Source organism: Gekko japonicus, unplaced genomic scaffold (assembly GCF_001447785.1).
Source record: "Gekko japonicus isolate JY-2015 unplaced genomic scaffold, Gekko_japonicus_V1.1 scaffold424, whole genome shotgun sequence".
Classification (NCBI taxonomy): domain Eukaryota; kingdom Metazoa; phylum Chordata; class Lepidosauria; order Squamata; family Gekkonidae; genus Gekko; species Gekko japonicus.
Window position 1 is genome coordinate 264,392 of NW_015165247.1, and position 22,865 is coordinate 287,256.

The following is a 22,865-nucleotide window of genomic DNA, read 5'->3' on the forward strand; positions in this document are numbered from 1 at the left end:
TCGGCAGCGTCGTCAGGCGCTTCCCGATGGCCATCAGCGACTTGATGAACTCTCTCTCCGGGGCCAGTCGGATGGGCTGCGGGGGGGCAGGGGAGTCGAGGGAGGGGAGAAGGGGTTAGAGCCCCCGAGCGCGTGGGGGAGGCCTTGCCAGGAGGGACTCTGCCCAGATTCAACACAAAAGGGCCCCTTCTGGCTCTGCGCACGGCTGAAAACTGGCTACTCTCTTTATTGAAGACCCTCACGATTCCCAAGCAGGGTTTGTCCAGGCCAGACCTCTGTCCGTTGCCGGAAGCCTCAGTAGAGATTTGCAGGCAGGGACAAATGGGATAGCCACAGCCGCCGCTCACAGGAGGTGCACATGAGATTGCATTGTTCGCGGCTAGATTACTGCAACACGCTCTACGTGGGGCTGCCCTTGAAGACTGCCCAGAAACTACATCGATTACAGCCATATACTGCCCTTGTAATCAAAAATGTGTTGAGTCAATCACTCATGTTCTTCTCTATTGCCACCTGTATACAGATTTGCGTTATATGCATTTACATTCTGTTCTCGTTAGGATGGGGGACTGGTCTGATACATTTAAGGCTTATAGACTTTTGAACGGTATCTCATCTAATGTCACCAAGAAAGTGGCTACGTTTCTTTACTCTGCTATAAAGCTAGATTACTGCAACACGCTCTACATGGGGCTGCCCTTGAAGACCGCCCAGAAACTACATCGATTACAGAAATAATCTTATATTTACACTGATGTGTATGTATGCTGCAGTTTTAACTTTCCTTTTAAACCAGCGGACCATCCGGTCCAGCGTCCTGTCTCACCCAGTGGCCAACAACAGGGCACAGAGGCCGAGGCCTTCCCCTGATGTTGCCTCCTGGCTCTGGGATCCAGAGGTTGACTGCCTCTCTGTATGGAGGTCCCTTCTATTCCCCATAGCCTGTAGCCACTGATAGACCTCTCTCCCATGAATCTGTCTGGTCTCCTTTTAAAGCTGTCTATGGGAGGCCGCTCCAGGGGGTTTCCAGTTAGAATCATAGAATGTGAGAGTTGAAAGGGACCTTGCAGGTCATCTAGTCCAACCCCCTGCACTCTGAAGGAGCATCGCCGAAAGACAGCCCTACAACATACCCGAAAGATGGTCGTCCAGCCTCCGCTTGGAAACGTCCAGCGAAGGAGCACCCACCACCTCCAGAGGCACTGCTCAACCACTCTTACAGATAAGAAGTTTCTCCTGATATTGAGCCGGTAACGACTTCCCACCCATTAGATCTAGTCTTGCAGTCCGGAGCAAGAGAGAATAGATCTCCTCCATCATCTACACGGCAGCCCTTCAGATACTTGAAGACTGCAGTCATGTCCCCTCTAAGCCTTCTCTTTCCCAGGCTAAACAGACCCAGCTCCTTCCGCCTTTCCTCATAAGACTTGGACTCCAACCCTCTCACCATTCTGGTTGCCCTTTTCTGGACACGCTCGAGCTTGTCAACACCCTTCCTAAAACGTGGTGCCCCAAACTGGACACAGGACTCCAGGTGAGGCCTGACCGTCGCAGGACAGAGCGGAACGACCACCTCCCGTGACCTGGACACGAGGCTTCTGTTCATGCATCCTAAGATTGCATTAGCTGCAGTTGCAGCGCAGCATCTTCGGTTGGCACCGTGCGGCCGAATCGCCGGGTCCTTTAGCGGGGTCCCGGGGTCACCTGGGCTCCATTGGGCTTTCCCCGGAGGGGGGCTCAAGCAAGGATCTGGAACAGGGAGCCCTCGCGTGCGGCGGCAGGCGGGGAGAGCCCAGATCGCTCTGAAGCAGGGACCCGCCCGAGTGCACTCAATGGCAGACACTGAGTGCCCAGCTGCGATCACCGGGACGAGAGGGGGAAGCTTCCTACTGGATACAGCTTCAAAAAGAAGATCTGCAACACCCTTCTAGTCCTCAAACGAAGCCTTGGATCTTTCTTGTTATGGCAGACTCAGATTCTGGGAATGCTTCCGAACAGAGCAGTTTCAGGTGGTCTCTATGACCTTATGCATCCCACGCGCCCCCGTTTCTGCAATGATCCAACGGGAAGAGTTTTCTCCTCCAGACGTCTGCCTCCTTGTTCATTCCTCATCGGGCACATCTGGCTCCCGTTTATAAAGTGTTTCTTTCTCCCTCACCCCCCCCCCTTTAAAAACCGTACTTATAACCTCTCGGAGGACTGGACAAAGACGGCAACCCTTTTACATTTTCACTTACCCATTTTCATTCTCAAAACGCCCCAGGGGTATCGAGGTGCTGTGCTGCCTACTAAATAGCCAGCAGAGGGCGCAAAATGCCAGAAACCGTTTGAACGAGTACCGGGTTGAGTGGGGGTTATTTCTTAGAATCGCTAAGAGGCATTCTGGCAGACAATGGTCGTTTTGTCTTTTTTTTAATCCTAGCAAAAACTCTGGAGTTCTTGGTGTTTGTCAGATAGAGAGTTTCTGTTTCATTTGTTAACCACTAAATGGAACTGCAAGATATCTTGGATTCTAAAAAGAGAATTGCATACGAATGTAAGGAGAGCCCTGCTGGATCAGACCGGTGAAGGTCCACCTAGTCCAGCATCCTGCTTCACACAGCGGCCAACCAGCTCCTCTGGAGGGCCAACAACAGGGCAGAGAGGCCGAGGCCTTCCCCTGAGAAGAACCTCCGAAGAGCCCTGCTGGGTCAGACCAGGGAGGGTCCATTCAGTCCAGCCTCCTGTCCCACACAGGGGCCAGCCAGTTCCTCCGGAGGGCCAACAACAGGGCAGAGAGGCCGAGGCCTTCCCCTGAGGAGAACACCAGAAGAGCCCTGCTGGGTCAGACCAGTGAGGGTCCATCCAGTCCAGCCTCCCGTCTCACACAGTGGCCAGCCAGTTCCTCTGGAGGGCCAACAACAGGGCAGAGAGGCCGAGGCCTTCCCCTGAGGAGAACCTCAGAAGAGCCCTGCTGGGTCAGACCAGGGAGGGTCCACCTAGTCCAGCATCCTGTCTCACACCGCAGCCAACCAGGTCCTCTGGAGGGCCAACAACAGGGCAGAGAGGCCGAGGCCTTCCCCTGAGGAGAACACCAGAAAAGCCCTGCTGGATCAGACCAGGGAGGGTCCATCTAGCCCAGCCTCCTGTCTCACACAGCGGCCAACAAGTTCCTTTGGAGGGCTAACAACAGGGCAGGGAGGCCGAGGCCTTCCCCTGAGGCGAACCTCAGAAGAGCCCTGCTGGATCAGACCAGTGAGGGTCCATCTTGTCTCACACCGCAGCCAACCAGGTCCTCTGGAGAGTCAACAACAGGGCAGAGAGACTGAGAACTTCCCCTGATGTTGCCTCCTGGCCCTGAAATCCAGAGGTTGACTGCCTCTGAACATGGAGGCTTCCTTCAGCCGTACCACAGCTATCCGCCACTGAAGGACTTCTCCTCCATGAACCTATGCTTGTGGCCATCATCACCTCTGTGGGCAGTAAATCCCATAATTCCACTGGTGGCTGAAAGTGCCATCAAGTCACAGCTGACCTAAGGCAACCCCGTGGGGTTTTCAAGACAGCAGACATTGGGAGGCAGTCTGCCGTTGCCTGCCTCTGCGCCACAATCTGGCATTCCTTGGAGGTCTCCCATCCAAGTACTAACCAGGGCCGACCCTGCTTGGCTTCGATGATACGACGAGACGGGGCTCGCCTGGACTATCCAGGTCAGGGCAACACTATTGCTCCTTGTATAAAGAACTATTTCCTTTTGTCTGTCTTGAATCTGCTGCCTCTCAATTTTGTTGGGTGCCTGAGTGTTAGTGTTATGAGACACCACCCAAAAAATGTCCGCTGTCCGCTCTCTCTATCCTGTGCATAATTTCATAAATCTGCTATCACGTTCCCTCCCTAAGTCGTCTCTTTGCTCACCTGGAAAGTAATAATCATGGAATGTCAGAGCTGGAAGGGATCTTACAGGTCATCTAGTCCAACCCCCTGCACTCTGCAGGAGCATAGCCGAAAGACAGCCCAATAACATACCCGAAAGATGGTCGCCCAGCCTCCGCTTGAAAACCTCCAGCGAAGGAGCATCCGCCACCTCCCGAGGCAGTCTGTTCCACTGCTCAACCACCCTTACAGTTAGGAAGTTTCTCCTGATATTTAGCCGATATCGACTCCCTTGTAATTTCCACCCATTAGATCTAGTCTTGCAATCCGGAGCAAGAGACTCTTCAGCCTTTCCTCAGAATTGTCGGCAGCTCCTGACCTCCACCCCATTTTCCTGCCTCCCAAAACCTTTTCCTCATCTCTTACCAGCCCCCCCTTCTTAAAAGCTGCACACAGGGGGGGGCGCACCTGGCAGCCAACCCCATCCACCCCCAGCTCTCTCTCTTGGCCTTCCAGCTGTTTCTGTAATTTGGGAAGGCAGCGGCAGTTAACCAATTCATACATTTTAGGCGACCGAAGTCATCCTGATTAATTACAACCAGGGCTATTTTGGGGGCAGGAACGCAAAGGAACAGAGTTCCGGCTGGCTTCTGAGTTGGCCACACCTACAGCCAAAACCTCTGCGCATGTGTGGCTACGGAGGGAAGGCCTGGAGAGCAACCCCCCCCCCCGGTGACTCCAAGGTGGGCGGGCCGGGGGGGGCTGGAAGGATTGGGGAGGCATTTCCCCCGGCCAAGCCAAGGGAAAGCAGTTTAAACTGTCTCACCTTCCCTTCAAGGGTGGGCTTGCCTGGGCTACCTGCAGCCACGGGGCGCCCGGGCAAGCCAAAGGAAGGCATGGGGTGTGGCCTAATATGCCAATGAGTTTCTGCTGTTCGCTGTGGCCTATTATGCTAATGAGTTCCTGCTGGGCTTTTTCTACAAAGAAAGCCCAGATTACAACCAATGCTCCCTCTAAGCTGTGAAGTCCTGTGAGGAAAAATTCTACTTTGCGAGCTGCTGGCATTAAAGTTGTGACCAGCGATTTGGCTGCTGCATCAAGCAGTTGACTCTGGAGCCCTCCTTCCTGAGCTGAGACAATGTGAGAGCCGGAGGCTAAAAACCTGTGAGCTAGCTCACACCAGCTCGGCTTAGAGGAAACACTGATGGGAACGTGGGTTGTTGCAAAGGTTCTGCCGTGGCAATTGCCGCTTTGGAAGGGTGACTCTCCCATGTGAGAACAAGTAAGCAGGCATTACCTGCAACGGTACGAGGTTTCGCTCCACACCCCTGGTTAGAGCCATCTGTTCCTGCTCACGTGCAAACAGCTGCAGGTTTCAATCAAATCGAATTCGTGTGATTGATTGACTAGCAGAGATTTCAGACCAGGTGACCCATGTTATGGTGACAGACACTAGGAGCTGGATCCCAAAGACTGGTTCTGCTCAAGACTTACCCCACCCCCACCCCCCGGGCCCTAGGAATCATTTCCCTGGCACAAGAGGAGCGTCAGGGCAGCTTCCTTGAACCAAAGAAAAGCAGAACCTGGCAGCGGGATCCACGCCTGCTTCCCCAGAGTGCTTCCCACTCGCTCCCACTCACCCACCCCCTACTTCAAGGGAGACCACCCGGCGTAAACACCCGCCTCCCTCCATGATACTGTGCGCCAGTGTTCCCTCTAAGCTGAGTGAGTGTGAGTCGGCTCACAGTTTTTTAGCCTCCGGCTCACACGTTCTTGTCTCCGCTCAGGACGGACGGCTCCAGAGCAAACCCATTTATGCAGCAGCCGAATCGCTCGCTCACAACTTTAATGCCGGCAGCTCACAAAGTATAACTTTCGCTCACAGGACTCCGCCGCTTAGAGGGAGCATTGCCGTGCGCCGTGATTTGAATAGCTGCTGGCAGCCGAGGCAGAAATTAATTAAGCAGCGATTCCTGCCGTGGCCGCCAAGCCCAACGCAACAGCTAGGAGAAGAGCATGCAAGCAGCCACCCAAGCACTGGGGGGGGGGGGACGGGCGGGGAAGAGAGAAGACCTAATTCAGCAAAGGAGCCCGGCATGCCGCTTGGAAAACTGCAAGCAAGGAAACCGGATTTGTCACACTCAGGATAGAGAGCCTGCCCTCCAGGGCGACTGGGGGGGGAGGTGGATTTCAAGGCCGCTTTGTAGTCCACATCCAAAAGACACCCAACCTTGGGCCACCTACCCAGTCATGCCAGAGGCGGCAGGAGGAAAGACCCCCAATGAAACGGGAGCTCGCTGGCCGCAGGGACACGCAAACACATAGTGCTGCCTTCTCCTGAATTCAGGCCCTGGGTCAGTCAAGGTAAGTATCGCCTACTCAGGCTGGCAGCCGCTCTCCAGGGTCTCGGGCCGATGGGTCTTTCGCATCACCCACTACTTGGGAGTGCAATCCACTGGTTGAGCCTTCCAAAGGACACAGGGAGAACTCTTCACTTCGAGTTTACCAGCCCTTTAGAGACCAGTAAGATTTCCTGGGTAGTCCACCTAGTCCAGCATCCTGCTTCACACAGTGGCCAACCAGTTCCTCTGGATGGCAAACAACAGGGCAGAGAGGAAGAGACCCTAATAAGAACATCGGAAGAGCCCTGCTGGAATCAGACCAGTGAGGGTCCATCTAGTCCAGCATCCTGCTTCACACAGTGGCCAACCAGTTCCTCTGGAGGGCCAACAACAGGGCAGAGAGGCCGAGGCCTTCCCCTGAGAAGAACCTCAGAAGAGCCCTGCTGGATCAGAACAGTGAGGGTCCAGCTAGTCCAGCCTCCTGCCTCACACAGGGGCCAGCCAGTTCCTCTGGAGGGCCAGCAACAGGGCAGAGAGGCCGAGGCCTTCCCCTGAGGAGAACCTCAGAAGAGCCCTGCTGGGTCAGACCAGTGGGGGTCCATCTAGTCCAGCCTCCCGCCTCACACAGGGGCCAGCCAGTCCCTCTGGAGGGCCAACAACAGGGCAGAGAGGCCGAGGCCTTCCCCTGAGGAGAACCTCAGAAGAGCCCTGCTGGGTCAGACCAGGGAGGGTCCATCCAGTCCAGCATCCTACCTCACACAGTGGCCAGCAAGCATCTCCGGAGGGCCAACAACAGGGCAACGAGGCTGAGGCCTTCATATGAACCTCAGGAGAGCCCTGCTGGATCAGACCAGTGAGGGTCCATCCAGTCCAGCATCCTACCTCACACAGTGGCCAGCAAGCATCTCCGGAGGGCCAACAACAGGGCAGAGAGGCCGAGGCCTTCCCTTCCCGTTGCCTCCTGGCTCTGGGATTCAGAGGTTGACTGTCTCTGCATGTGGAGGTTCCCTTCCACATGGGAAGGGGAGCGAGAAGCAGTGTAAGGGGACCCAGCAGAGCAGAAGGACCAGGGATGCCGCAGGGCATGCAAGGATGGCTTAGGACTCTCCCTGCACCAAAGACGAGGCCGGCTCCTTCACCACACCCCACTCTGAAAGCAGAACCGTAGAAGGGGAAAGAAGGCGCGTGCGGGGGAGGGCCCTTCCCAGAAATCCCTGCTGCCCGCTCTCCAAAATCTCAGTGGTGCGTCAACAAATTCACTAGCCTTTGGAGGCGCTCTTGCCCCCGGGGCCCTTTCCCACCCAGCTGGGTTTCTGGCTCTAAGCTCACCCTTCGGGACTCAGGGCTGGAATGGTTTTTCAGTGCCACCCCACCCCCAGAGGTAGCAAAGACCCTCACCCTCTGACCAGGTGCAGAGGGCACCGTTGCGGCCCCGGTCTGTGTCTGGGCAAAGGAAGGCATCCTCAGTTGCTCACCAAGGACGCCCCACATCCAACAACCTGATCGAGCCTTCCTGAATCCTGCCCCCCTCCAACGCCTGCCAAGGGGTCACCTGGAGCCCGAAGAGGGGCTGCAAATAAGCCCACGTACAGAACACCACGGTGCACTACAGGGCCTCCTCTGCCCAGAGACCTGAAGCAAGGGCCCTGGGGGGGGGGGAGACCTCTTCGGCATTAAGAAGCCTGTGATGGGCCAATCCGGCCAGGCGGTGGCAGTGCGGCACTACGACTCAAAAAGCAGTCCTGGAAGAACTGACATCATCTAGCCATGCCGAAAGTGAATGCCGGCCGGAACACGCCTGAAGCTTACAGCTGAACGAAATCCCCGTCGGCTGCAAAAGTGTGCGATTTAAAGAATTATATATGTTGTCCTCCCTTACCCTATGAAACATTGTTAGTCCCTTGTGAAAACATGTGTAACTCTAAATCGCTCAGAGCCAGCAGCTCTGCAGGATGAGCGATCAATAAATCGAAAGGTATTATTACTATCATCATCATCATCCCTTGAGGCTCTCTTCTTTTTGAAAGAGCCAGAATCCGAGGGGTTGGCTCCCTGTTTGCTTGTGCCGAGGAGGGGACTGGGGATTTGGACCAACATGGCTGGACCGTCTCCCCCTCCTCCTAGGATCATAGAGTTGGAAGGGACCTCTGGGGTCATCTAGTCCAGCCCCCTGCACAAGGCAGGAAATTCACAAATACCTCCCCACACACACACACACACCCTCAGTGACCCCTGCTCCATGCCCAGAAGAGGGCAAAAAACCCTCCGAGATCCCTGACCAAACAGGCCTGGAGGAAAAACTGCTTCCTGACCAGTGTTCCCTCTAAGCTGAGTGAGTGTGAGCTAGCTGTCACGTAGCCCTGTCGTCATGGCTCTGGAATGTGGAGGGGGTTTTCTCCTCCTCGTTCTCAGCTCTTCCCTGTCCAGCTACTGTGCGCTATCTCAGGCTTGACCTTGTAGTCTCCAGCTGCATTTACTCGTCTGGGAACATAACAGCTTTTTGGCTATGCTTAACATAAGAACATAAGAGAGAAGCCAATGTTGGATCAGGTCAGTGCCCCATCCCGTCCAACACTCTGTGTCACACAGTGGCCAGAAATACCAGGTGCCATCAGGAGGTCCAGCAGTGGGGCCAGGATACAAGAAGCCCTCCCACTGTTGACCCCCCCCCCCCCAAGCACCAAGAAGACAGAGCATCCCTTGCCCCAGAGCCCCTATCTATACCTTGTGGCTAATAGCCACTGATGGACCTCTGCTCCATATGCCTATCTAATTCCCTTTTGAAGCTGTCCATGTTTGTAGCCACCACCACCTCCTGTGGCAGTGAATTCCAAGTGTTAATCACTCTTTGGGTGAAGAAGGACTTCCTTTTATCCGTTCTAACCCGACCGCTCAGCAATTTCATGGAGTGCCCACGCGTTCTTGTATTGAAATGCTTGCTTGCTTTGCCACGTGCGCGAACTATAATCATTGGCTTCTGCTCATTGGGGAGGGGGATGTTTGATTTCACTATAAGTCAGAGGCCCCTATACTGAAAGCTATTCCTGACACAAGCTGTATACGTGATCATTAGTACTGGATCTATCAATAAACACTTATCTTCTTATGAAGCCCTGTGTGGTGTGACCTGACTAATGACCCTGACACTAGCTCACAATTTTTTAGCCTCCGGCTCCACACAACTTTTTGTCTTAGCTCAGGAAGGGATGGCTCCAGAGCAAACGAACTGATGCAGCAGCCGAATCGCTCGCTCATAACTTTAATGTCGGTAGCTCACAAAGTGGGATTTTTGCTCACAAGACCCCACAGCTTAGAGGGAAGCAACTGGCTCCATGCCCAGAAGAGGGCAAAAAACCCTCCAGGATCCCCGGCCAAACAGGCCTGGAGAAAAATTGTTCCTGACCCCAAGGTGGTGACTAGCATTTCCCTGGGTGTGTCAGAAAGGGCCTGCCAGTTTTATTGCCCGTGCCGGACTTGCTGACTCTCCCCACCGCTCCCTCTTCGAGACCCACTTCAAGATACCCCCCCCCAGATCTAACCCGAGGCTCACAGGTCAATCTCTCCTAATGTAGATCTGTAGCCTGCCCCCTTCCCCCCCCCCCCACTCATTTTAGGCAATCCCCCAAACCGTTGACCCAGACCGGGCCAAAATCCCGCTGGCTCTTTCGACGGATAAAGAAAGACTGGGCTGCACCCGGCAATGTGCCAGCAGAACAAAAGGGGGGGGGGGAGCCAGATAATAGATGACTGGTTTATTATGCAAAGTCCCTACGCGTTTCGCCGTGCAGGCTTCGTCAGGGGGACCCGAACATTCTCTAGGTAAAGGTTTTCCCTTGCTCGAAAACCAGTCGAATCCGACTCTAGGGATGCGGTGCTCATCTCCGTTTCCAAGCCGGAGAGCCAGCGCTGTCCGAAGACGTCTCCGTGGTCATGTGGCCGGCATGACTAGACGCCGAGGCGTATGGAACGCTGTTACCTTCCCACCGAAGCGGTACCTATTTGTCGACTTGCAATTTCTTGCTTTCAAACTGCTAGGTTGGCAGGAGCTGGAACTAGAGACGGGCGCTCACTCCGTCACACAGCACTCGGGTCTCGAACTGCCGAACTACTGACCTTCCAGTCTGCAGTTCAGTGTCTTAACCACTTGAGCCACCTTCTGTATAACCCTTGGCTAAAACCCCACCAAGGCCCCTGTCCACACAACGGCTTTTGGTCCCACCCGCCCCTCATGACCGCGGCCTCTGCTGCCCTCAAGACAGGCTGGCAAGCGCCTCAGGGCAGGGACCAGCACTTTTTTTCCCTGTAAAGGGCCAGGGGGGAAAAACCGCCAAGTAACGGGTAAGTATAAACCAATGCCCTGCCCTGCCCCCCACCCCCTTCCCGGCATACACAAAGAGCAAAGGGGGTTTCGGCAAAGCGATTCCGGGGTTTTGATTATGGACTACAATAATTCATTGGATAGCAAAGCCTTAAAACCAGGACGCCCAACGGCGGGAAGACGTTCTGAAGGGCCAAGACGGGCAATGACCAAATCAGAAGAGTCGAGATGGATAGAAAGAGATTCAAACAACTGATGCAGAGAAACGGGACAAAATATCCGGTAGGGGAGGGAAAACAGGAACTGATTGGCAAGATCAAAAATTTCAACAGAAAGAAGAAAGAAAATCCCTGATTTTAAGTTTATAAGGGGGGGGGGGGGGAAGCAACTGCAAAGTCCCACCAAGCGTACAAATGAACGTTCCAAATTAAAATTTGTTTCGGTTCTTTAAAAAAGGGGGGGGGGAGAAGCAAAGAACAGCATTTCCTCTTTGATCGCGAACGGGAATACAGGAGAGACGAACAGGGCCCTCCAAAGTCATCCACCCGGAGCCGCCTGCCTTCCGCATCGCCCTCTCTCCCCACGGTGGTTGTCTCCCGCCCACGTCCAGAGATGGGGGTTGCGTCCACCCTGCATGTCTATTTCACTCCACGCTTTGGCCGAAGAAAAGCTGAGCTCTGCAGCCTTAAGTAGGTTGGGAAAGAAGAAGAAGAGGAGATTGGATTTATACCCCGCCCTTCACTACCCAAAGGAGTCTCAGAGCGGCTCGCAAACTCCTTTCCCTTCCCCTCCCCACAACAGACACCCTGCAAGGTGGGTGGGCCTGAGAGAGCTCTGACAGAAATGGCTCTTTTTCAAGGACAGCTCTTGTCAGAACTGTGGCTTGCCCAAGGTCATCCAGCAGGTGCAAGTAGAGGAGTAGGAAATCAAGCCCAGTTCTCCCAGATTAGACAACAGACACCCTGTGAAGTAGGTGGGGTTGAGAGAGCTCTGACAGAAACGGCTCTTTTTCAAGGACACCTCTTATCAGAACTACGGCCTGCCCAAGGTCATCCAGCCAATGCAAGAACAAGATGCATTTCTTCCTTTAGGAGGTGCGATTGTCATAAGAAAAGAAAAAGGTTTCAGTTTTGTTTCTGCGTGTGGGTGGGTATTCTGTTTGTAATAATTTGTTTGGATACACTATATTTTTAATATGCTGTGATAATTTCATGCCAAGTAAAAATGTCCATAGTCATATTTTATGTTCCTAAAGTAACAGAATGACTCTGGCTCACACATTTTTGTCTCGGCTCAGGAAGGAGGGCTCTAGAGCAAACTAATTAATGCAGTGGCCAAATCGCTCGCTCACGACTTTAATGCCAGGAGCTCACAAAGTAGAATTTTTGCTCACAGGACTCTCCACAGCTCACAGGGTGTGTCTGTCGTGGGGAGGGGGAGGGAAAGAAGTTTGTAAGCCGCTCTGAGACCCCTTCAGGGTAGTGAAGGGCCATGGGGTATAGATCCAATCCCTTCTTCTTTTCTTCTATCCTGGACCAACCATGCTTAGCTTCCAAGATCTGATGACATCAGGCTAGCCTGGGCTATCCGGGTCACAGCAATGGAGTTATAGGTAAAGGTAAAGGTTCCCTTGCTCGAAAGCTAGTCGAGTCCGACTCTAGGGTTGCGGTGCTCATCTCCGTTTCCAAGACGAAGAGCCAGCGCTGTCCGAAGACGTTTCCGTGGTCATGTGGCCGGCATGACTAAACACCAAGGCCATTCCCCTCCCACCAAAGCGGTACCTATTTACCTACTTGCCATTTCTTGCTTTCGAACTGCTAGGTTGGCAGGAGCTGGAACTAGAGACGGGAGCTCACTCCGTCATGTGGTACACTTGGGTCTCGAACTGCTGAACTACCGACCTTCCACAGCCTGCAGTTCAGCGTCTTACAGCTCTAATAGCTAGAATTCTACGACCTTCCCCAGCGCCTGTAGGGCGGGGTGGTCTGCGTCCCCCCCCCCCCCCGCCTAAGTCTGTCTCCAGCCGAAGCTGTTGAAAGCTAAACACTCCTGCATGGAAAATGTTTGTCACCGTTTCTAATATTTGATGGTCCTGGAGCGGATGCTCTGGAAGGGGAAAATAATGTTTCACGTGCTCATTTCAGTGGTGGAATCAGAGAACTCCAGGCGTCAAGAAGGAGACGTGATTCTGCAGGGGCTGCCACAAAAATCCAAGTCTGGTGCTCGGAGAAAGTTTGGCTGCTGGCGTTCCTTTCCACGCCGCAGGGCCCGCACCGCAGAATGCGGAGAAGCCGATTAAACTCGGGCATTTTCTTTCTGGGGCCGGGAGGGGAGGGGGAGGGGAGAAGAAGACACACAAGGAATATCGAGGGGGGGATTAAAAGAGGTACTATTGTTATGCTGTTTTGCTCTTTTTAATAAAAAATTATTTTTTTAAAAAAAGAGGTACTGGGTGCACACGCCATCCAAGGGCAGCAGAACACGAGGGGGCATTTCGACATTCCCTCCAGACCGGTGGGAGCGCCCTGCTTTCAAATACCACGAGGGCAACACCGCCAGCAGGATGGCAAACAGGTTGGCACCAATGCTTCCCCTAAGCTGCGGAGTCTTGTGAGCAAAAATTCTGCTTTGTGAGCTCTGTCCTGGCCTTCAAGTTGCGAGCGAGCGATTGGGCTGCTGCATCAATTAGTTTGCTCTGGAGCCGTCCCTTCCTGAGCGGAGACAAAAACGTGTGAGCTGGAGGCTAAAAAACGGTGAGCTAGCTCACACTGACTCAGCTTGGAGGGAACACTGGTTGGCACATAAACAGAGAGATATCTGAGTGCCTTCTCTTGAGCCGCGAAAACCTGGCTGGAAAACTGCCGTTCACCTGGTCCCCTGCAGAGCATACGTATCTTTTCCAGGTGATCAGAGACCGCCTCTCCCCATATGATGGAGGAGGAGAAGGAGATTGGATTTATACCCCGCCCTACACTTGGAGTCTCAGAGCGGCTTACAAACTCCTTTCCCTTCCCAGTTTGGTGTAGCGGTTAAGAGAGATATGACGAAGAAAATATTTTAAGACAAGGTGTTCAAATATTGTCCAAATCATTTCTAAAAAATATGTATGGTATCAGATTGATCTCATTTCTGTGCACTGAGGACAAGCAAGTCCTAGGTTACCAACTGAACTCTCCAATGCAAGAACAAGATGCATTTCTTCCTTTAGGAGGTGCGATTGTCACAAGAAAAGAAAAAGGTTTCAGTTTTGTTTTTGCATGTGGGTGGGTATTGTGTTTGTAATAATTGTTTGGATACACTATATTTTTAATATGCTAGTTGTGATAATTTCATGCCAAGTAAAAATGTCCATAGTCATATTTTATGTTCCTAAAGTAACAGAATGACTTTCAATCTGGAAAAATCTTAGTTTTTTTCTGGAAAAACCCGGGGGGGAAATGGGGTTTTTCCCGAGCTTCAAAATTTCCGGAAATCTAGCTGTGAGTGAGCTTTTGAGTTCCACAGGACCCTTCCTTAATCTGGACAGTCAGTACATATTAAGGAGTGGGGGAGAGGAAAAGATCTTGCAGAGCTTGATGGAAAACACATAAAACCTACAGCCTTCTTGATAGAGAGACCAGGAAGTATTGTTTAGAGGAGATGGTGCTGGATGCAGAGCGCATTTCAAGACGCATCAGAGGCTACTGGGGCAGAAAAGCCAATAAGAACACACTACTTCTGCCTTATATTGAATCAGACCACTCGTCCATCAAAGTCAGTATTGTCTACTCAGGCTGGCAGCCGCTCTCCAGGGTCTCGGGCAGAGAAAGGTCTTTCCCATCACCTCCTGCCTGGTCCTTTCAACTGGAGATACTGGGGACTCAACCTGGGACCTTCTGCACGCAAAGCAGAGGCTCTGCCACTGAGCATTAGACAAACATACAGAGCAGAGTTCCATCTGTTACTATTAGCCATAAGGCATAGATGGAACACTCTGTCTGGGGCAGTGATGCTTTGTATTCTTGGTGCTTGGGGGATAACAGTGGGAGGGCTTCTGGAGTTCTGGCCCCGCTGCTGGACCTCCTGATGGCCCCTGGGTTTTGGCCACTGTGTGACACAGAGCGTTGGGACTGGATGGGCCATTGGCCTGATCCAGCGTGGCTTCACTTATGTTCTTATGTCTGGGACAAGTGATGCTCTGTCTTCTTGGTGCTTGGGTGGGAGGGCTTCTGGAGTTCTGGCCCCACTGGTGGACCTCCTGATAGCCCCTGTTTTGGCCACTGTGTGACACAGAGTGCTGGACTGGATGGGCCATTGGTCTGATCCAACATGGCTTCTCTTATGTTCTTCTGTCTGGGGCAGTGATGCTCTGTCTTCTTGGTGCTTGGGGGGAGAGTGGGGGGGGGCTTCTGGAGTCCTGGCCCCGCTGGTGGACCTCCTGATGGCCCCTGGGTTTTGGCCACTGTGTGACACAGAGCGCTGGACTGGATGGTCCAACATGGCCTGCTCCAACATGGCTTCTCTTACGTTCTTATGAGCCACGGCCCCTCCCAAAAGGAGACGCTTTCCCTTTGGGGGAAAACACAGCCTGTCGTGCGCCTCGAAATCCGCCTGGCACCACCCGTCTTCAGCCTGCCGCTCTTTGCTTGACTCCGTTTTCAGACTCTACAAATTGCAGACCTGGGACTTTCCAATCAGGCCCAGAAACACCTTCTGCTGGTCTGAACACCCAGCCGGGTAAGGAGCACTGGAGGAGACCCTGAGCTCTCGCCCCACTTAGCGTGACATCTGGATGCGACCCAATAAAAGAAAATTACGTGGGCCGGGTATTCCAGTGGAGGGGGACTCCTTTGCTCAAACCAACCGATACAACCTAGCGTCTATTCTTAATGTGTGCGCAGCCATGAAACCACAAACCGGATCAAAGACGAGTTTTATTCGTAAAGGAGGGGTAAACAGTTCCTTTTATGGAATGGCTGCTTGAAACCACGGGGTGGATCCCGAGGGGCCGTTGCTTCCAAGTGTCAGCTAAGCTGCCATGGGGGTTGGGGGGAGGGGTCAGTTGTACTCTATATTTACATTTATTTATTTATAGCTTTGATTTCTAGACCGCCCTGACCCCGGAGGGTCTCTGGGCGGTTTACAGGGTTTCAATGTTACTATCCCTAACTACCCTACCGGCATTGTTGTTCCTCCGGCACTTTTTCTTTCTCTAATCACCTTTGCATTCTTTCTGTGCTTCTTCGCTGCTGTAACGCTTATCTCTAAGTTCTGCAGGTGGTGGGATGTTGTAGGAGCCAGTTTGGTGTAGTGGTTAAGTGCACGGACTCTAATCTGGGAGATCCGGGTTTGATTCCCCACTCCTCCACTTGCACCTGGCTGGATGACCCTGGGCAAGCCATAATTCTGGCACAGCTGTCCTTGAAAAAGAGCCGTTTCTGTCAGACTTCTCTCAGCCCCACCTACCTCAAGGGTGTCTGTTGTGGGGAGGGGAAGGGAAAGGGAAAGGAGTTGGTAAGCCGCTCTGAGACACCTTTGGGTAGTGAAGGGCGGGGTATAAATCCAATCTCTTCTTCTTCTTCTATGTCTAGTTCTAAGGGAACCGTGGGAGCGAGCTTGGTTCCCAGCTTCAGCGCAAACGGACGGAGCTCTTTCTCCCGCGCGCAGGAGAGTGGCTAATTGGCCAGGGCAGTGGGGGGGGGGATATGAATACCCTATATCCTATTATGCCCCAGGGGCAGCCGCCATTCTTAACAGTGCCTATGTTAATGCATCTATAGCTCTTCAATAAAGTATTACCTTTCCTGATAAGTATGTACTACGTTGTTGACTGTGGGTTCTGACACCAAGGAGGCTCCTTGACGTCACCAGAATGGCCCAGTGGGACCCAAGCCCCGGTCCCTGCGACCAGTGTTCCCTCTAAGCTGAGTGAGGGTGAGCCAGCTCACAGTGTTTTAGCCTCCGGCTCACACATTTTCGCCTCCGCCCAGGAAGGAGGGCTTCCAGACCAAACTGATTTATGCAGCAGCCAAGTCGCTCGCTCACAGCTTTAATGCCAGACCGGTAGCTCACAAAGTAGAAGTTTTGCTCACAAGACTCCGCCGCTTAGAGGGAGCATTGCCGGCGACTGCTCTGAAGCTTTGTTTTCGGGCCTTTACGGGAAACCACCTTGTGCACGGGACCGGTCGATCCAGAAGAACAGTTCACACGTTCCCGCTCCCACACCTGGGGGACCTTCTGCACCGTGAGGCTGGGGGGGCCAGGCACTTGCTCGGAGTGGCATGCACGGATGCCGCCCCCCCCCGCCCCACCTGCAACTCAAGAGGGTGCGGCTGGCGCATGCAGTGTGAGAGCAGGCGGGGTGGAGCAGGGTTCTGGGCTCGGCTCAGAAGGCTTGCCGGTGTGGGGGGGACAAGTTTGCAAGGCAGCCAAAAGAGGCTGAGCAAAGGGGCGGCTGACGGGGACGCGGAGGAAATGCTGCTGCGGAAGAGAACAGATGGGGGGAAAAACAAATCACAAAAGAGGAGGCAGGCAGCCCAGCTGGGGTGGCGGGGGAGAGAAAGAACCAAAAACCAGTATAAATTGGCCACTTACGGAGCAAAAGGATCTATCAAGACTTTCCGTACTCGAGGAGAGCTCCTGGGAAACGGATGAGAGGTTGGGGACGGGGTGGGTTTTCGTTGTTTTTTTTTTAAAGGAGGAAGGGAGGGAGGATGGAAGGAAGGAAAAGTAGGGAGAGAAAAAGCAAGAGTTTAAAAACCAGCTTTTGAGACGAGTCCCCCTCCCTCACCCCCCTGGAGCAATGCGCTTGCTTGACACACTTCAAGCGCCCCGCAGGGGAAACAGGTCTCTCTCACATGTTGCAGCCTTTGCCACATGGGCACCCAATTTCAGCTGCTGCAATGGGAGCCCAGGAGTTCAGGGTGCGCGCCCTGCTGGAGGATTTGCGGTCCCGGGCATTCAGATAACCTGTTCCTGCACGTGGAAGCTCCATTTCTCCAGGAAGCTAGTGGCGCTTGACAGACTTCGAAATTCACTTTATCTTTTACACAGAGTGTAGCTGGCTCCCCCCACCCCCCACATCTGGGCCTTCTTCAGTGGTCACACAAGTACATACATATACACCAAGAATGAGTGTTGATATATTCAGGTGGGGTAACCGGGTTGGTCTGAAGCCACAGAACAAAGTTTGAGTCAAATCGTAAGTTATATTTTAAGTTATATCTAACCTTGGCAGTTCATTTCCTTTGTGGTGTGTATGTAGACATCCAACCAACAATCTGACAAATTGAGCGCTTGGTCTTGTTTACTGTGGCTTTGTTTGGGGACTACCAATTTTGAGATACTCATTGAGTAACTCAAAATTGAACACTGTTGCCGATCACCTACATGGTACATTGTGGGGGAGTTCGATGCCGAAAGGCGGAGGTGCGAGTGTAAATGAGATGGAGGATGGGAGAGGGTGGCTGAAAAAGCACTGGACAATGGGTGAACATAAGAGAAGTCGTGTGGGATCAGGCCAGTGGCCCATCCAGTCCAACACTCTGTCACAGAGTGGCCAAAAATACCAGGGGCCCTCAGGAGGTCCACCAGTGGGGCCAGGACACTAGAAGCCCTCCCACTGTTGCCCCCCCACCAAGCTCCAAGAATATAGAGCATCCCTTGCCCCAGACCGAGAGTTCCTATCTATACCTTGTGGCTAATGGCCACTGATGGACCTCTGCTCCATATGTTTATCCAGTGCCCTCTTGAAGCTGCCCATGCTAGAAGCCCTCCCACTGTTGCCCCCCCCCAAGCACCAAGAATACAGAGCATCACTTGCCCCAGACCGAGAGTTCCTGTCTATACCTTGTGGCTAAGAGCCACTGATGGACCTCTGCTCCATATAAGAACATAAGAGAAGCCAAGGTTGGATCAGGCCAATGGCCCATCCAGTCCAACACTCTGTCACAGAGTGGCCAAAAATACCAGGGGCCCTCAGGAGGTCCACCAGTGGGGCCAGGACACCAGAACCCCTCCCACTCTTCCCCCCCCAAAACACCAAGAAGACAGAGCATCACCGCCCCAGACAGAAGAACAAAAGTGAAGCCGTGTTAGATCAGGCCAGTGGCCCATCCATCCAACACTCTTGTGTCACACAGTTGCCAAAACCCAGGGGTCATCAGGAGGTCCACCAGTTGGGCCAGAACTCCAGATGCCCTTCCACCCAAGCACCAAGAAGACAGCATCACTGTTCCAGACATAAGAACATGAGAAGCCAATGCTGGATCAGGCCAATGGCCCATCCAGTCCAACACTGTGTCACACAGTGGCCAAAACCCAGGGGCCATCCAGAGATCCAACAGCAGGGCCAGAACTCCAGAAGCCCTCCCACTGTTGCCCCCCCCCCAAGCACCAAGAAGACGGAGCATCCCTTGCCCCAGACATAAGAACATAAGAGAAGCCATGTTGGATCAGGCCAATGGCCCATCCAGTCCAACTCTCTGTGTCACACAGTGGCCAAAAACCAGGCGCCACCAGGAGGTCCACCAGCAAGGCCAGAACTCCAGAAGCCCTCCCACTGTGGCCCCCCAAAGCACCAAGAAAACAGAGCATCACTGCCCCAGACACGGTGTTCCATCTATACGTCGTGGCTAATAGCACCTCATGGATCTCTCCTCATGTTCATACAATCCCCTCTTGAAGCTGCCTATGCTTGCAGCCGCCGCCACTTCCTGCAGCAGTGGATTCCATGTGTTAACACCAGTGTTCCCTCTAAGCTGGGTTAGTGTGAGCCAGCTCACAGTTGTTTAGCCTCCGGCTCACACGTTTCTGTCTCGGCTCAGGAAGGAGGGCTCCAGAGCAAACTAATTTATGCAGCACCCAAATCGCTCCCTCACAACTTTAATGCCAGGAGCTCGCAAGACTCCACAGCTTAGAGGAAGTTAACATCCCGGTGATACGCCAGGAACAGACCCTGTGAACGAAAAGATGGCTCCGTTCCTCCTTCACCGTCTGAAGGCTGTTTTTGCAGCCTTCCGCCCCGCCCCCCACCTGCAGCTTCCTTTCCTCACCGCTTGCAAAAGCCCTCACCGCCAGTCCATGACACCACTGCTTGCGACACGGGCTCCCAGGGTGCGGCCTGAAGCCTTTCAAACAGTGAGGGAAGGTGCACGGCGGACAAACCAGGTCTGGCAAGGCTGTATGCAGGTAGCCCTTCTCCTCTTGAGAAACCGGAGAGCCTCAGTTTCTCCAACACCACCTCCCCCACCCCCAAGCCAGAATCCTTTCGCTAAAGCGAAGGCTAGAGATGTGAAGGCCCAGGAAAAAACTGGAAAAATTAGGGGAAACAACCATTTATCCCTGTTTTTTTCCCCTGAAGCCTTTTTTTGCTTTTTTCCGAAGAATTGAAACGAGAAAAGAAAGAAAATTGATTCGGGGGCCCAACAGCGATTAATGATCCCAGGCCCCAGGGAGGCCAGGCTTGTGCCAACCAGGGCCGGGGCCTTCTCGGCGGCGGCCCCTACCTCCTACCTACCTGCGGGAACGAGTTCCCAGAGGAGATCAGGGCCCTACGGGACCTCTCACGGTTCCGCAGGGCCTGCAAGACGGAGCTCTTCCGCCAGACTTTTGATTAGGAGCCGCCAAAGCCACTACCACCACCAATTACCTCATGGGAACATGGGGTATTGGGACGGCCCACTACAAGATCGAGCCACAGTGCTTCGACTGCCCACACCGCCGAATCGGGCTCGGAGCTTCATCTACAGGCTACCATCCTGCTCTGCCGGAATGCTTTAATAACACCGTTGAGCACTTTATTTTGATAATGGTTGTTTTTATGTGTTTTATGTGTTTTATTGTTTTATACTGGCACATAATGCCCTTTCTGTGAGCCGCCCTGAGCCCGTTCGCGGGGAGGGCAGGGTAGAAATAGAATAATAAATAAAAATAAATAAATAAACAGAATAACCAAATCAGTAATTTTTTGGTATAACTGTGAAACTAATCTGAAAAGTTGTTGTTCCAAAAAGGAAACCATCGGGTTGTAAATATTAAGTTTATACGAGCAAGAATGAATCGTTATGTAGAAAACTATGATTTAAATCTAGTCCGGTGTAGTGGTTAAGAGTGGGGGACTCCAGTCTGGGAGAACCGGGTTTGATTCCCCACTCCTTCTCCACATGCAGCTGTTGGTGTGACCTAGGGACAGTCACAAGTTCTCTCAGAGCTGTTCTCTCAGGGGCAGTCCTCGAGAGAGCTCTCTCAGCCCCACCCACCTCACAGGTGGTCTGTTGTGGGGAGGGGAGGAGAAGACGACTCCTTCGGGTAGTGAAGGACGGGGTATAAATCCAATCTCCTCCTCCTCCTCTTCTACTAGTGATTTAAATCCCGACTTGATTTAAATCAAAACCAACCTGGTTTCTTCCCCACAGTCAGTGGCTATCCAGGGCTACAGCAGACCCTTCCTTCTGGCCTGTAGTAAGGCCACACGTGGCACCCACAAGAACATGGCCTGGGATCAACTGCAAAAAGGCCAGGCGGAAAAGGAAGCCGATGGCTGGGCCGCCCCGACACTCTGCAACACGAAAGGCTGCTGAGCGCCACAGCCACTGCTCGTCAATGGCTGATGCCTCTGAGAGCCGGCGTGGCGGTTGAAGTGTCACCCTGGGATCTGGGAGACCCACGTTCCAAACCCCCCCCCTTGCTGGGTGACCTCGGGCCAGTCACACACTCTCTCAGCCCCGCCAACCTCACAAGGCTGTTGTGAGGATAAAACGAAGGAGAATGAGGTCAGCTGCTTTGGGCCCTCCCCGGCAGTGTTGCCTCCAAGCTGGTCTAGGGGGTGCCGGTGCACAAAATTTTGACTGGCGGCTCAGGCGTTTTAGCTTCCAGCTCACAAGCATTTCTTTTTCCTCCACTGGAAATAATGGATGACGGGGGCACCTCCTCCTGGGACTCACGGAACCGACAGAACATTTCTGGGGCCCATAGAAATCCCCGTAATGAAATTTGACTCCATCCTGTTTTCTCTTATAATCAGGGGTCATTTCCTGCGGGAGCGCACAGGAACGGAGCTCCGGCAGTAAGGAGCCCAGGGGGCGGGCACATGCAACAAGCCCCGCCCCCTGCTCCCAGCAGCCCTCAGTCGGGCCACGGGGAGCAAGAAGCAGCCAGGTAAGTTGCAGAGGGCCCCCCCCGGCCCACCTTCAGGTACAAGCTCTCCCTCACAGAGGGCAGATCCTGCGCGTCCCCCCCCCCAGTAACTAGCAATCCAAAACAGTCCAGTGGCACCTTTAAGACCAAGTCTTATTGAGGTACAGGCTCTCCCACCTCTGCAAGGACAGATCTGCGCGTGCACCTCCCCCCCCCAATAGTTAGCAATCCAAAACAGTCCAGTGGCACCTTTAAGACCAAGGTTTATTCAGGCACAAGCTCTCCCTCCTCTGCGAGGACAGATCTGCACGTTCCCTCCCCTCCCCCAATAGCTAGCAATCCAAAACAGTCCAGTGGAGCCTGAGCGGTGGGCGTTGCCTTCTGACACACTTCCGGTGAGGTCAGGGGGTGTGGCCTATGCAAATAAGTTATGCTAATGAGTTATATGCTAATGAGCTCCTGCACCTCTTTTCCTACGGAATGACCCCTGCTTATAGGGTTTAAATTATTCCTAAAATATAGTTTAAAGATAGTTTAAAAGAAATCATTCGGAGATTTTTTTACAAGGTTATGGAAATAATGTTCCAAAAAAACTAACTTACGCAGTCGTCAGATGCAGACTCACTCGCAACTTTAAGGCTACTGGCTTTATTCGCTCACGAGGCAGAATGCCTGCTCATGACACTGTGGAGCTTCGGGGGAACGCTGCGGGGGGGGGGGGGGAAACGTGGGGGAACGTGTGGGTGGCTGAGCAGTTTGGGGTGTGCCGTTAGTTGCACTGAGCAGCCAAGCCGGAATGAACTTTGCTCCACTTCTGCTCAATTATGCTAATAGCCCACTAATGATGAAGGAACCGGTGGACTCCCAGCCCTGCTTGATTCTGTTCAGCACAGAGGTCTGCTTTATGCAGAGCAAGAACACACAGAAGATCATAGAATCATAGAATGTGAGAGTTGGAACTGGGACCTCGCAGGTCATCCAGTCCAACCCCCTGCACTCTGCAGGAGCAGAGCCGAAAGAGAGCCCTACAACATAGCCGGAAGATGGTCATCCAGCCTCCGCTTGAAAACGCCCAGCGAAGGAGCCTCCACCACCTCCCGAGGAAGTCTGTTCCACTGCTCAACCACTCTTACAGTTAGGAAGTCTCTCCTGATACTTAGCCGGTAACGACTCCCTTGTAATTCCCACCCATTAGACCCAGTCTTGCAATCCGGAGCAAGAGAGAATAGATCTGCTCC

General features: G+C 53.2%; 1 protein-coding gene across 1 annotated transcript in view; it reads right to left on the minus strand.

Moving 5' to 3' along the window:
• Positions 1–22,865, minus strand: part of PI4KB (phosphatidylinositol 4-kinase, catalytic, beta) — a 92,677-nt gene that overhangs the window by 30,667 nt on the left and 39,145 nt on the right. The window contains exons 4-5 of the mRNA XM_015410092.1: positions 17,086–17,130; positions 6–76 (exon numbers count right to left, since the gene is read on the minus strand). Of these exons, the coding sequence (XP_015265578.1) occupies positions 6–76; positions 17,086–17,130 (116 nt within the window). The remainder of the gene's footprint in view (positions 1–5; positions 77–17,085; positions 17,131–22,865) is intronic.